Source organism: Chelonia mydas, chromosome 1, assembly GCF_015237465.2.
Source record: "Chelonia mydas isolate rCheMyd1 chromosome 1, rCheMyd1.pri.v2, whole genome shotgun sequence".
In the NCBI taxonomy this organism is placed as follows: domain Eukaryota; kingdom Metazoa; phylum Chordata; order Testudines; family Cheloniidae; genus Chelonia; species Chelonia mydas.
The window spans coordinates 109,868,596-109,884,578 of NC_057849.1; the positions used below are offsets into that span (position 1 = coordinate 109,868,596).

General features: G+C 41.7%; 1 protein-coding gene across 3 annotated transcripts in view; it reads right to left on the reverse strand.

Moving 5' to 3' along the window:
* Positions 1–12,499, reverse strand: part of GAS6 (growth arrest specific 6) — an 81,624-nt gene extending 69,125 nt beyond the window's left edge. For 2 of the 3 annotated variants that reach the window (XM_037897332.2, XM_037897345.2), the window contains exons 1-2: positions 12,269–12,477; positions 11,391–11,557 (exon numbers count right to left, since the gene is read on the reverse strand). In XM_037897332.2, the coding sequence (XP_037753260.1) occupies positions 11,391–11,557; positions 12,269–12,344 (243 nt within the window). In that variant the 5' untranslated portion in view covers positions 12,345–12,477. Of the gene's footprint in view, positions 1–11,390; positions 11,558–12,268 lie in introns of all 3 variants that reach the window. The other variant, XM_037897339.2, reaches the window with a different exon arrangement.
* Between the last annotated feature and the right edge of the window lie 3,484 nt (positions 12,500–15,983).

Genomic DNA, 15,983 nt, shown 5'->3' on the forward strand with positions numbered 1-15,983 from the left:
AGGAGAGTCTCACATGATCCAAGTCCCCTCCCCTCCACTGAAGTGAAAACTATGGCAGAGGGCCAGTCTCTCCAGACGGGCTCTTGCTTGCCTTCTTCCATTGAGTTCAAGAGATACAGACTCATTTTTAACTCAGGAGATTTAAATACTTTTTAAAAGAGGAGTCTTTCAATGTGATGAATACAATTTCTTTTTCACTTTCTGTTTCCATCATTCCACGGTAGAACAATATTTAAAGGTATTTGGTACTTTTACTTCAGTTATTTTAAATCTACTGCATGAAACTCATCTCTGGCATTACCACCCCAAAACTAGTGAAGTTACACCAGTGTCATATTTGTCCCACCACATTTTTAGAGAAGATGGAAGAACATCAACTCAGAAAGCAGTCCTTAGGTGAGCCACAGTATATAAATAGCTCTTCTGAAAGCATAACCAAGACCTTGCCTACAACAGGGACATTTTCCCCACTGTGGCTAAAACTAATTCAGCAATATTGGGAGCCCTAGAGTAGACTGTCTCTCAGCTGTCTGTTTTGGTTTAACATCATGTCATGTAACCCTTAACAGAGCCAGGTCTAATCAACACAGTGCTTAAACACTGGGGACAGCTGGTGAGAGTTCATCTACACTAGGGCTTCCAATGTTGTTAACACCAGTGAGTCTACTAAACCAGAGTTAGCAAAAGTGGGCCATTTTATGAACATTTTCCCAATGTAGACAGAGACACAGTCCTTCAAGCGAGACAACATCTGAATTTCTAATATTAAAACAACAACAACAAAAAACAGGGGGGTGGGGAGAAGGGGAGGAGAATCTTCTCAGGCCTTCTTTAGGCTGCACAAACCAAGCATAAAAGGACATAAAGGCCAATTTACTTTTTCTTTGCAGCTCCACTTTAATAGCCTAGCTTTTTTTTATCCTCAGGAAACAAAATGCAGCATAACAAAACCTGCATCAGAATACTGAGCTTTCCCTAGCAGAAGAGGAGAACCATCTTATCTGCCTTCATCAGGATAGGTACTCTGTAGACCCATGGAATCAGCACAACAACTTGAAACTGAATTCATTTGGTTTTCTTGTCTACATGCAACATCTTACAATTAAGTGACAACCCTTGCACCATTTACTGTTATTCAAAACCTTACATGGAACTTGCCTTCCACTTTATCAAGTAGGTTTTCATCTAGGATTCATAGATTCCAAAACCAGAAGGGACCACTGTGATAATCTAATCCAATTTATTGTATAACACAGGCCATAGAACTTCCCCAAAATAATTTCCACAACATACATTTTAGAAAAACACATGTGGCATAGCCTCCTGGTTTACAAATGTAATTTGCGCCTCCAAACTACGTGCTTGCATGTTTGTTTTACGCTTACATTTGCACTGGCTATTCACTGCAAGTCATTATGTCTAGCTACAAGTCCAACTGGCTGACTTTTGCCTGCAATGGTACCAGTAATCATTTAACTACTGAGATTTCTGACAGCAAATTATTGCACAAATTTTAAGGGTGCAAATTCAGCACTATAACCCTAAAATTCTCATGCACAAAGGGAAAAGGAGAAGATTTGCTTGAAATCTAACATAATTAAATAGCACTGTGCTATAACTAATAATTTCCAACCAAACATGTAAATTCAGCTTGAGCCAATACCTTGTTGAGTGCCCAAGCCTTCTTTCTCATAAATGGTTTGTCAAACCAGTCATGGATTATAGTCACAAAGGGCTCAGCCCTGCAAAGTGTTGAGCCTCTCCAGCAAGCTGCTGAGCCTTCTTAACTTCAGTAGGAGTTGAGGATATTCAGAAATTTGTGAGAGATATTCTGCATATTGCAGAATCAGGCCCATAAATGGTTCACAGCATTTCTTCGTGTAATTTTTGACCAAACGCTTTACAGCACCTAGCAAGTCATCTCAACAGCCAACGAGAGTTTCTATCAATCTTCAGTACTGCCACCACAACACAAACCTATATCTTCTTTGGGGGCCCTTGGGCACAGTGTCTGTTTCTTAAATATCCATTCCACACTGCACAACTATCCCATAGCACAAATAGTATGACTGTCCCTTTCACTGGGTTGCTGATTTTGCCCAATAAACCACTCACCTTTACTATAACATACATTTAAGAAAGGGATTTCTAGCACCAGCAGTTGTGTTTCTATTCTAAAGGAATACAAGGTGTCGCTACAGAACCAGAGAAGCTGGAAACCAAAGTTTAAAAACATCTTTTCTCTCACGGAGACCCAGGACTGTTTCCAAACAGCATATTCTTGAGCGCTCAATCCAGTCAAGGATTTTTGTGGTCAAAAATTAAAATAAAAATAAAAAATAGAACCACCATAAAACCAACTTTGCATGAATTAAAGAAAATAATATCAAGACAGTAACAAAAGGAAAGAAAAGAAAAACAGCCATATGGCTCATTGTTGAACAGAAGGCAAACAGCAAACAATGAGGGTTTCTACTGGCAGTCTGAGACCGCTCTTGATTGGGCAATAATTATTTGAAATGGATTAGAATGATCCTCCTGTCCAAATGCTAGGATATTTGTTAATGATTTTGGATTGCAGTCTGTCTCCACTGGGTTGGTTATCAACTATGCTAATCCAGTCCAGTTTTTAAATTACTCATGCCATGAGGATTTCTCTATCACTTCCATGGGGAGTCCACCTACCACTCACTGGTACCTTATTTTTCCTCAGCTGTAATAACCTACAATTTTAAAAGGATGAATTGAATTTGTTCTCCAGTCTGTATTTACCTAACCTCTTTACAAATTATCCCTAGTACCGTGTTGCATCCTCTCTAATTGCAACACATCCCAATTTGTATTATTTGTAAATTTAACAAATCTATTGTTTACCCCTCTTTGGATCATTAATAATGATGTTAAATAAAACTGGACATAACAATCCCTGGTGTAATCAAAAAGGACATTTCCCCTCAACTTGATATATTACAGTTTATCGTTACTCTTTGGGATCATTCAGTCATACTTCAAACAGAATGACAAGACACATATCCCATCCATTCTGAATTAAATGTTCAAGTCAGATCTCAGAGAACACTGTATTAAATCCTTTACTGAAGTACAGATAAATTACACTACATCTATCACATTCCCTTAGTCTATTGGTTTTATTCCATTGTTGTATACAGTGTTGATGTAGCTGTGTGGGTCCCAAAATACTGGAAAGATAAGGAAGGTGAGTTAATATCTGTGTGTAAATAATTCAAACAAGAGCAAAACAATAGAAGATTTTTTTTAATTTAAACCTTCATTACCGCAGAACCTGAGCACTTCACTACAGGAATAGACTTAGGCTATGTCTACACTACAGACCTTACAGTGGCACAGCTTTACCGCCGCAGCTGCACTGCTGTATATAGCCACTCTTTGCCGACAGCAGAGCTCTCTCCTGTTGGCATCATTAGACCACCCTAGCAAGCGACAGTAGCTATGTCAGCAGAAAAGCGTCTCCCGCCAACATAGTGGTGCCCACACTGGTGCTGCTGTTGGTGAAACTTATGTCAGTCAGGGGTGTGTTTTTTCACACCCCTGACCAACAAAAGTTTTACCGACAAAAGTACTAATGTAGACATAGCCTTAGTCTCAGAGCAGACAGGCAACTGAGGAATAGGGAAGTTTGGCAACATGCCCAAGATCAAACTGGAAGTCTGTGGCGAAGCCAAGAATTAAACCTAGATCTCCTGGTTCCCAGTCCAGCCTCTCAATGACAAAGCCATCCTTCCTTCCCTGTTCAATGCTCATGAACTGTTCTGGAACTCACTGGAACACTCTTCCAGGAGTAAATCTGATGTGTGCTGTCATGAAAAGCACCACCACCAGGTGTCATCAGAACTATGATGGTCAGTCCAGTTACAGTCTGCCATTCATTTTTCCCTCCTTCTCTTCAGCTAGGTTCCCTTTGTCCCACACTGGCAGGCAGCACAAGGCACCTTAGTGTGGGCAGGACACCAAGACTTGCTCTTTTTCCTCAGCTTCACAAGCCTCTCCCTCTTTGGGTCTCACTGTTTATAATCAAGGAAACAGAAAATAGGAACCTCACTAACATGGATGTTTCTGAAGCAGAGAGCCTTGGGAACAGACTGCCACAGTAAAACAGCCATGAAGGGAGCAGACAGGGAGGAGCAGAGATCTGTTCAATAATTTCCACCAGATATGAGAGAAAAGGAGTGATGGAAAGAGATGATGAATCCTGGTTTCAAGTGGCTTGAATATTTGTTCAATTATCTTACCAGGGTTTGAAGTTGGGTGTGTTGGATGACAGTAACCAGGATTACATTTTTCCTTTTTAAAGGAGATCAGTACCACATTTTCTGGTTTCCTTCCAAACCTCTGGTGCTTCCCAGGTTCTTCATAACTATTTAAAAGTAACTGTCAATGGTTCATTACGTTCATTTAAGACCCTGGAGAGCACATAAACAGCCAATTTGTACATATTCAATGTTTCCAATGTAATCCTTTACCTGATTTTCATCAAACAGATGTACTAAGTGTCTGCCTTAATTCCCAATAGTCCATTCCCCTTTTCTTTATTTAAAAACAAAGCTGTTCTTCCATTTTATAAAAGTTCCTTTTATCCTTAGAGTTCTTTGGCTCACACTAACTCATTCTGATTTTCCTGTGCTTTTTTCCTTTGCTCCAGCCCTGTATAATCCCACTCCCTCACAATTCTCCAATTTAAATTTTCTTTTTCCATCATATATTTGAACAGCCTCTCACAACGCCATACTAGGCGCTTCTGGTTTCTCAAGTTTTTTCTCACAGAGGAACTGTGGTCCATTGTGTGTTAGTTATGACGTGTTTCAGGATTCCCAGCTTTCTTCCACACTTGTGAAAGTGGACGCAGCTCAAACAAGCACAACTCCAGTAGAGTCAGTGGCAAATCTGGCTCATCTCTTCCATTACAGTTTCCTTCTGCACTGTGTTCACATCATCTCTTAATTTCCCAAAAATTTCCTTTCTTGAAATCTATAAGTCTCATACAGTTGTGTCTGGGATTCCATTTTGTAGTATACTTAGCTCAGGTCATTAGAACAAAACTCTCCTCTAACTCTCATGCTCTCTTAGATAAATTTAGCATTAGCATAAACAAATACCACTCTAATGACTTTAACTGAGCTGGCCCCTTTACGCCAACAGTAAATTTGGTCCTTCAATTACAATGTAGCAAAATACTATAAGAATATAAAATGTTAAAAAAGATTTTCTAGAGCAAATCTTGCAAGATTTTGCCTTGATTGAGATAGTAATATTCTATACAGGGATGAAGACTTCTAGGCTGAAGGATAATATGAATATTATTCATGTCTCGACTACATATATCCGCTAACAGAACCTGAAGACATTTTACACCTCTCATCCCTCCACTTAGCTCCCCTTCCCTCCTTCTACCATTACATCCCTTCCTACTTTTCTAATGTGATATTAATATTTAGATATCTATATTTACATCTTTATTATTAGAAGTGTGACCTAAATATTTCAGCTTCCAACATCCTTCCTAGAAGAGGGGAATCAAGTTTCAAAAACTGTAGTCTATGTTTGTAACTTAACTGTGTTGTATTGTACACATCATGCGATGGGACAATAACAAACATTCAAACAACAAACATTCAAATAACAAACAAGACCAATCAGTTAACTATACATCTGACCTTTACTATACACTGGCCACTACTCCTGCTTCGTAAATACAAATTCTTGGTAAGCTCAGCTGAGTACAAAGAACATTGAAGGTTTTTTAAAAATATGACGAGGCACCCACTGCAATTCATACTTTTCCTAGAAGAGTTAAATTTTCAATTTCCTTGCAAGCCTTCATGTGTCCACTCTATAGCTAAATTCATAACTGAAATTTTGCTTCTAATCAGTCTGTCTGGTACTATACCTAGTGCTCTCTGCTGCCAGACATCTATCCTGAAGACAGAAATTTAGAACAATGCCAAATTTGCATCCATGTCAAAAAATTCTGCATGGAGAAAAAGTCAGAAGACAAAGACAACTCATGTTTTCTTATCTCAGATACCATTTTATGTTTTCGATAACTAGAGGTAACCATTAGGCAATCAGTGAATTATGCTACATACCTTGTGTAACTATACCAGTTCTCTTGTCTACATCTCTGCCAAAACACAAGTGCCAAAGGCTGTAAAGATGTGAATACACATCTTTGATACACAAAAAGAAAAGGAGTACTTGTGGCGCCTTAGAGACTAACAAATTTATTTGAGCATGCTCGCGGGTCGCATGTATATGAGCTCGCAGCTCAGCAGCAGCAACAATTTATGAAAACAAGAGACTACATCCTAACCCCCCCTCATACCTAACTGACCTATCACACTTTTTAAAAAAAGTGAAATCCATGCTCACTAAAAAATTGCTAGTTACTTTCCCTTGCACTCTTCATTCTATTCATACAATTGTGTAAATTCCATTTTAGGAATAGGTCAGCCAAATTCCAGAGCTGTTTATCAGTAAGCTAACAAGCTAATAGTAGCTGACTAAATACTACAGGCAAATATTTGTGTATTACTGCCTTCATAAAGGCCCTCATCAACATGTTAACTAAGATAACATTCTTATCTCTATGTCCAAGATGTTTTGCAACTTCAACCTTATTTAATCACACCTAGCTCATTCATTTAAAATGTTGCGCTAGGAAGCAATCCTCCTTTATTAACATGCTCCCTTTCTTATTTTTCCTCCATCAATATTATCTGTTGAAATTCTCTCCAATTATTTTACTGGCACTCTTACCTGCCAAAAGATTTCAGCCTATCCAGGAGTTCTGCAGCAGTATATAAAGATGCTGCTATGGGCTTCATCTAAAAGATAGGCTGCAAGACTATACCAGTGTACCATGTATTTGTTTTTACCATTTATAGTCATACAGATACTACAATCTTGTTTTCTTTTAAGGGTAGGGAAAACTTTCAGACTAGAAATGTAACAAATGATCTTCCCTCTCCCGGTCTGGGACTAGTCAATATTCTCCCTAATATAAAACAAAAAGCTATATTTATTTGCAAATATATGGTTACTTAACCCTACTTGGTATAATATGACTAGCAGTTGATACAAGTAATCACAGATGTGACAACACCATCATTCAGGTTTAAGAGCATTTATGTTTTTGTTAATATCTGTTTGCAGGCGTGTTTCCAAAAAGTTGGTCAATAAAACAATGCATGCAAGACACCAAAATGACAACGATGTAGTTGTAGTCATCCTACCTACTGTAGGTGCAAGTCAAAATGTTTCATTTCTGTTTATTGGGTCAACAGAGCTATCTTTCCACAAGGAGAAAATCCAAAATTGGCTCTGGAGTAAACTTTGTAGGATTAGGAGGAAATCTAGGCGTTTTACTTGACCAGCTTAGCACATACTAAAGTACAACTTGCCTTTTCTTGACTAGATGTTTTTGAAGGCATTAGTTAAACTGAACTAGCTAATATGATTTCATATCATATCTTTAAATCTAAGTTTTTGTCTACATAAGGAAAGAGCCTGCAGTAGTTAGCTATTCTGCACCAACTCCCCCTGCGGTCTCTTACCGAGTGCTAAGAGTGCCTCTGTGGGCATTAGCTTACATGTTGGAAATGAATTAAACTAAACTGCCCAACGTTTAGTCTACAGTAAGAATGTCCATATGGGGAGTTAAAGCATACTAGCTACTCTGCACTAATTCACACCCTTGTTTACTATGCTCTAGCTACCTTGTGTAGACAAGCCCTTGGTTTAGACTAAACCTTAGGCCGTGTCTATGCTACAATATTAAGAAGACCTAACCTATATCGGCATACGACCGCTGCAGTAATTACATCGCTTATGTGTGTCTGCATTTTGCTCCTTGTGTTAGCAGTGTGTGTCCTCATCAGGAATGCTTGCATCGATTGTACAGTCAGTGTGGGGCACTGAAAGCCAGTAATAGTCGACATAAGCAACGTGGTATCTATACTGACACTGTGTCAGCCTAACTACATCGACCTTGACACTACACCACTCATAGAAGTGGAGTTATTAAGTCAGCATAGCGGGGCAGTTACATCTGCAGGAGGAAAACGTAGGTGTAGACACTTTCATAGTTAGGTCGATGTAAGCTGTCGTGCATTAACCTAACTCTGTAGTGTAGATCAGACCTTAGACTTCTTACAAAGCACAGCTGCCATGTGAGAAATGTAATGAGAAGCAGTCATTCATGCTCATCTAGTGCTTTAAAATTATGGACCAGGAGCTTGGAACAGACCTGGGGCTGGATAAGCCCCAGTGCATAAATCAGAGTGTTGGAACGATGTAGTCCTGACAATTTATACATGGGTCTGTTGAACCAGTTAAACTTTCTGGTTAGCCTTCAGAATCAGCCCCAGAATGCACTACAGTAGTCTCTTTTTGATATGACAAAAGCATAGATCACTGTGGTTAGGCCCACATCCAAGAAGTAAAGATCCAATCTCCAGCCACCTGAACAACTTGAGGACAGGTTTCAGAGTGGTAGCCGTGTTAGTGTATATCAGCAAAAATGAGAAGTCCTTGTAGAACCTTAGAGACTAACAAATTTATTTGGGCATAAGCTTTCATGGGCTAAAACCCACTTCATCAGATGCATGGAGTGAAAAATACAGTAGGCAGGTATAAATACACAGCTCATGAAAATATGGGAGTTGCCTCACCAAGTGGGGGGTCAGTGCTAAAGAGCCAATTCAATTAAGGAGGAACTGGCCTATTCTCAACAGTTGACAAGAAGGGGTGAATACAAAGGGAGGGAAAAGGAGGACAGACTTCCTCTACTGAGAGATGAGGTCACAGCTGGTGCTATTCCTCAAACTGCAACACACTGCTAACTTCATTTCCATCTTTCCTGAATTGAGTCTGAGCCAGCTGTTGGGTCCCTGATTCTCTCTGTCAACCGGATAGGACTGTCACCTGTGTATTAATAGCACCACAGATCATAGCATCTAGCAAACCCCCCCAGTTGCCTCATATAAAAGTAAACATGGAGACGTGACAAGATTAAGCCACGTGTGGTTCTACAGATGAGAGTACTAAATGATGAGGAACAACTGTCCATCAAAATCTTCTAGGCTCTGTCAAAGAAGCAGCAGTGTTCCCTGAATGGGACTTCATCCATCCCTGCTACTTTATGATTAATAGCACTGTAGGCTCCCAATAGATGTAGTAATAATAGCATAGGTGTTTTACCTCTGTCTATAATCCTTAGCTGACTGTCCAGCAGCACAACAAGTGCTGTCTCCATGCCACACATGGATCTGCAACTCAACTGGAAGGGGCATAAGATTTGTCTTAGGCAAGAACCACATGTGCAAACTGCTGACAAACTGAGCATTCTGGGTAGGCTGGTGGCTGTCTCAGGAGAGGACCTGCAGAGCTTAGGGCATTTTAAAAAGTAACATTTTGGGTGCATGTAGAATATGCAAGTGGACACAAATATTAGAGGCCTGTAACCTTGACAATATTCCCTTAAGTTTTTTTTTTTCAAAATTAGAAAGAGACCAAACAGCTGCAATAAAATAAAATAAATCCACAAATAGAAAACAAAGCATTATCAACTGCAAAATATTTGTTATTCAAAGGTGCTTAAATAACATGGCTAGGTCTCAGGAAATTTGTTTATAGCTATAGATAAGATGAAAAATCTAAATAACTTCAATGTCTTCATAATAGGAATAAAGCTTTACAATTTTCCAAAGTGTGAAATAAGTGCCCAGTATTATTATTCATAATCATTACATATGTTTACAGCAGCCTACTCTTCCAGTGAACAAGCCTGTGAGTACGTCATACACTTGCTCACCCTTGCCAATTTTCTTGACTAAAATCCAATCAATACAAGTGGTGACCTCAGATTAACTTTATTTATGGAAGGTCAAAGTTCACATTTTGGATTTTTCTTTTCTGCACACCTATACTGAGTGTAAAATTCTACTAAAACATTTTAGCTCAACGGGAATATGGAAAATAATTGTGTCAGCCAGTCTGACACCCCATTACAGGGGTTTATAATGCATTCAATCTATGTATTTTACAGAGCACCAAACAGTATTGTATCTAGGTGCAAGAGTATGTACACAGGCAGGAGTGTAACAGACATTAGTGGACCTAACTAAACAGGAGTTTGATCTTAAACTCTGAACTGCAGAAAGAAGAAAAACTAGCATTAGAATCTGTTTGCAAATTGCTGTCCTTTTTACTTTTGCTTTGTAACTATCCATTGCACTGTGATGTAGTGCATTCAATGCACTGTTAGCCTATTAAGATATACATGTCAAGACATGTTTTCACTTAAATATAAAACATTAACTGAAGAGGAAAAGCCAAGTCCTGCCCTCTCTCCCTGCCCCCACTCCTGAACTATGCATCTCCTACCACTCAAAAAGCATCAAACCATTAACATGAACACATTGTGCAATATCAAGCCTCAATGTGATCTCCAAGAAATTCACTCCCCACCACTAAACTAATCCCAGATAATCCCTGAAAGGGGACAGCCTATTCAAAACAGCACACCCAGAAGGTGCAAGCTAACTGGAAAAGAAAATAAGCAAACTTTAGTAAAACAAGACAACTACAGCCACACAAAGTGCCACAGAAACAGAATACTCAAGATTCATGAGGACTTTAAGTTGTTTTTGTAGGTTGTGACTGAGTGTGAAGCTAGATGCCCTGCAGATTTACAGCAATACCATGTAATTTAAAATGCTATAAAAGTCGTTCTTTCTGGTCTCCCCTCCTCTGATTTAGAGCAATCCCAAACCTAAACCACAAACTCAAAATACTCACTTAAAAAAGGCTTGAAAGTTTTTAAGCGTGTTTATTGATGTATTTCTTCCTGAAATTTCTTTTATGACGTTGTTTTGGGACATAGCTAAAACGATTTTAAATGTCCTGGGTTTCAAGGGATGGGGGGGGGGGGGGAGAGAGAGAGAGAGAGACAAAGGTGTCCAGACAAAAATGCTATAACACTGTCATCTTGGTGTAACTCCCCTGACTTGCTGGAGTTACACCGGGGTGAATTTAGCCCTTTAAGTCTGAAGCAGAATACGGATATTTTAAATAGGAATCTCACGTAAAATTATGTCAGCCCAGTAAATGTATCCAGACTTTTTTTTTGTAAACTGTATTTGCTTGATCCTGACAACACTAACACAAGCCTGCTGAGGGGAGCGCTGGTTATGCTGTGGTTTCAGTTATTTATCTAATGGTTCGCCTCCTCCCCCAAACAACTTCCCCAGCTGTGCAGACAGCTGGCGCCCTCATTCCAGCTGCTGCCGGGGAGCGAGAGATTGACACAGTAAAACCCCAAATTGATCGGCAGCTCCGCTCATCACTCTTACCGTCTCGGGATCGTTTTCAAACACTTCCCTGGCTTCTTCCTTGCTGCACAGCTCCTCTACGCACTCCCGCTCCAGATGGCCTTGCTTGGTCTCCTCGAAGATCTGGTAGGCTCGGCGCTGCCTCTGCCGCAAGAACTGGGCAGCCTCCGGGGCACTCAGCAGCACGGCTGCGGCCGCAGACAAACACCGGGGAGGGGGAAAGCAGCGGTCAACACAGGAATCAAATCCGAGCCGCCGGCTGGGCATTGCACGGAGCAGGAGAACAACGCCACGAGCGTGCACCCCCCGGCCCCACTCTAGACACCGCGCGACACGCACCCCTCCGCTGCACAGACACCAAGTCACCCGCACAAAGCACTGCCACTAGCACGTACTCTCCCCAGCCCCGCACCCCCTACCCGCACGAGACGCAATCATGCACCCCCTCCCCAAACACTGGGCAGCCAGGGCATTGCACCGTGCACCCCCTAGCCATCCAATGCCAGAGGGGTGCGCTCACACCCTGCCTGCACCCAAAAGGCACTGCCCCTCCGGCCCCGCCCCAGAACAATGCCACACGCGTGCACCCCACGGACACCCCCAGAGGAATGCCCCAGCCATGCCCCCACTCACTACTCCTTCTGCCCACACAACAACGCCAGCGTCCCACCCCCCATCACCCCCTGCCCCAGCAAACGCCACAGTCATCCCCTCCGCCGTCCCGCCAAACGCTCTCTGGGCGTCCTTGGGAGAAAACGGGAGAGCTGCTGCTGCTTTCCCCTGCACACCGTCGCAAAGGCTGGGCTGGTGCATTGCTGCGCCTGAGGGTGCGGGTGGGGGGGTCCCGGCGGGTGGGGGGGGGCGAGCGACGTTATTCTCCCCCCTGGGTCGGCACTCACTCGGCGAGGAGTCTGTAGCCAGCAGGACGAGCAGGAGGGCAGCCCCGAGGGCGGCGGGGGCCGCGGACTGCGGCATGCTGCGGCCGTGCCCTGCCGCGACCGGCGGCGGGAGCAGGAGGAGCGGGGCGGTCCGGCGCGAGCGGGGAGAGCGCGGCTACTGTGGGAGCCCGGCGAGCGCGCGCGCGAGCAAGCTGCGGCAGAGCCCAGCGGGGGTGTCGCTCGCGCTCCTCTCGCCCAATCATTTCCAAAGTCCCCCCTCCCCCCCCCAGGCCGGGCCGCGGGGACACACCTATCGCCCTCCGGCTCGGTGCAGCTGCGCCGCGGGAGATGGGGGGCGCATAGAGACAAGGCTGCACACAGGGAAAGTCCAGCGGGGACTGAACTGCCGGGGCCCTCAGGTGACTAACCCAGCCCAGTGACTCCTTTAACAACATCCCTGGCTCACGCGTTGGGCGAGGGCTCACCCTTTACATCCCAGCTCTCGCTCGACTCGCCGCCTTGTTTTGCCTTCGTCACTGTAGTGCCTGAGCCCTGGAAAGCTACGGCCCCGATTCTGCAAGCACTTAGGCATCTGCTCCGCTGTATGCACGTCGGCAATCCCACTGAACTCAGCTTTTGCTCGCAGGTTTAAGGCTCAGCATTGAGGATTTACTTCAGTGGGACTAGGGATTGTGCGTAAATCAAGCACGTGTGTAAATATTTGTAGGATTGAGATTAAACTGATTTGGAAGAGCTAAGTGAGTAGCATATTGTTCATATACCTAAAAGGAAGATATATTGATAAGCTAAAAGTTTACCCAAAAAGTTGTGGGGGGGGGGGTATCAGATGAAATGTAAACTGATTACAACTATTAGTGGGAATAAAGCGAATCAGAGGTCAAACCAAACCCCATTCTAGTTGAAATAGGGTGCTTAGATTATTTTCCCCCTATATATTTTTCTTCACAAATAAAGGTTCCACTTTTCAGTTTTATATTTTCAGCTAATGGCCTGCAAGGGGAAAACTTGGAGATTGCTTAGATGTTGGTTTAACCAAAATGTGTATTCCCATATCTGCCAATCACTTATGACTCAGCAGCAGTTACAGTATGACGGGTAGCACAGTGATGCTGTAAGTGCTTCAAAATACCTGCAGTTTCCAGGCTTATGTAAATAGGCAGAAACATTTCCCCACACTTGTTGATCAATACATGATGTTTTAATATTTTAAATACAATAAGATATTTTAATATGCATATACTTTCCTGCCTAGAACACAGTAGCAGTTAAAACATTAAATTTTATGAGTGAAAAGGGCATGAAAAAGGATAGAAAAGTAATGCATAAAATATTAAAATGACACTATATTGAACAATGATATTCTGCCAGTATATCCACTTTTTTATGCCGCGATTGACTTTAAAGAGGCTCTGTATGGGCACAGAGGTCTTCAGTTGCATGTATGAGCTTGTAGGTCGCTGCACATTAAGAAATATATAGCAGAGAAGACAAAGGTGCTGAGAAGGACAACACAGACGGCTAGGAATATACAAATGGTTGTCCTTGATAAGAGACTACAAATTTTAGTATTATTTAGACTGGTAAGGAAAAGACTTAGAGGGGATTTGAGTAAAGTATTCAAAATTCTGAAAAGTATTGGTCAATCACTCTTCTTTACCTGATCCCTTACCAAAAAAACAAAGGAATATTTACATTTTGAACAAATTACAGATATCTCATCTTTATGCCATGTATTCTTGGTCTGTGAAAAATCACTGCTACAGGGCATCATTCAGTCAAATGCTGTAACTGGATATTTTAAAAATTGGTTAACTTTGTGATAATATTTGTAATTGCAGAATGTAGCTGTAAAATGCAAGATAAGATACTGATAAGAGTATATGGGTGATCAGAAATCATGCTTCAGGATAAAAGATGGTCAACTGTGGTGGTCAGGAAGGAATTATTCTCCCATGTACAACACTCCATCAGCTAGGTGCACGACAGGGACTCTTTACCATCCTATGAAGTATTGTGTTGCTCAAGAAAAATGCTAGCCTGACCTCATTGGAGACTGAAGATCTTTATCCTATGCGTGGTCCAGTTTCCCCACATGGCCAAAATGCCTCTGACCTAGCATATTAGAGATGATGGGTAGGCTTGGCAGACTTAGATTTTTTTATATATATAATTTTGACAGATAATCTTGAAGTTAATTTTTAAGCTTTTTTTCAATTTTTATATAAATTTTCACAATTGTGAGAAATTATTGGGGAACGTCAAACAGTAATTATTTAATGGCAGTAAATGCTGAGACTCAAAAAAAGTTAAAGCTTTATAATGGTTAAAGAAACCCACAAATTGGCAACATCACATCAAAATATATGAAGTAAATATCCTTATATCAAACTCTAATAAGTTCTCAAGAAGCATTTTTCTTATTTTGCCTATCTGTAAGTTTCAATTAGCAATGGAAATATTGTGCTGGTTTGTTTATGTATGATGAAATCAACATTTACACCAATGAATATCTAATCCTTCCAAGCCTAATGATAGCATAGGTGCTGGAACTAAGGGTGCAGAGGGGAGGGTGCTGCACCACCCCCTGGCTTGAAGTGGTTTCCATTATATACAGGGTTTACAGTTTGGTTCAATGGCTCTCAGCACCCCCACTATAAAGATAGTTCCAGCACCCCTGAATGATAGGATTGTTCATCCTCCTTCAGCCTTTGGTCTCTACCAAGACTGTGTAAGTTACAGCTGCAAAATTTTCTACATTCTATATAGCAAAAAATATGAAATTACATCAGAATATTTTTAAAATTTAAAGGTAGTGGAAAATAGCGTACTTAAATGTGAAAATCCTTATAACAAAGCAGATAGAATTCAGGATTCTTGACCTAATCACACTACCAGCTGGGAATGTGCCAAAATATACTTAGCACATTAAGATCTGGAATTTGCTGCTTACTGTTATGAACTGCAGTTCCCAGTCTGATGCCGGGAAATAAACCATAGTTTTCAAGGACAGGAAGCTCTAAAGTTGTCCCCACTGTGACTGTGTTGGATTCAGCTCAGTGTGATTTCCTTTAATTAGAGGTCAAAATGGTAATTAAAATTCAAAAGTGGCTGCAGGCATTAGCAAAACGAGATGTTAATTCTGTGACACACTTGCCCTCTAGGCAAGGTCATCCCAACTATTACAAATGTGCAGGCAATTTTAGGGCCAAATCCTGAAGTAGAGTGCATCGTGCGATGGGATCAGCCCCTGGGCTGATTACTGAGGCCAAAAGTAGTGCTGAAGTACAGAATCCTTAGTCCCAGCCTGCAGACACCTGATTTGATACTACTACGGTTGAAGGACGGGATTAGTGGACGTGACCCACCGCTCTCCTCAATCCAGAATTTTGGACCAGTGGATCTACATTATGCATGGACCAACTACCATGATCTTACCACTAGTGAGCAATTAGGAGGAAGGAAGCAGAATGGACTGCTACTTTTTCATAGCAAGGGAGGGGAGGAGAATGGAGAGGTGGAGAAGGAAATGGAACAGGCTGGAGCTGCTCGGCTCTTCACAAATTGGAAGGTTCCACTCCCTTCTCTTCCTTTCCCTCTCATGAAAAATGTAGCAGCCCAGCCTGCTTTCCCCAACTTCCCCCCTTGACTCTTGGAAAACAACCCACATATTCCTCGGCAACTGCAATCCAAACACAGCTTGGGCAATCAGTCAGTT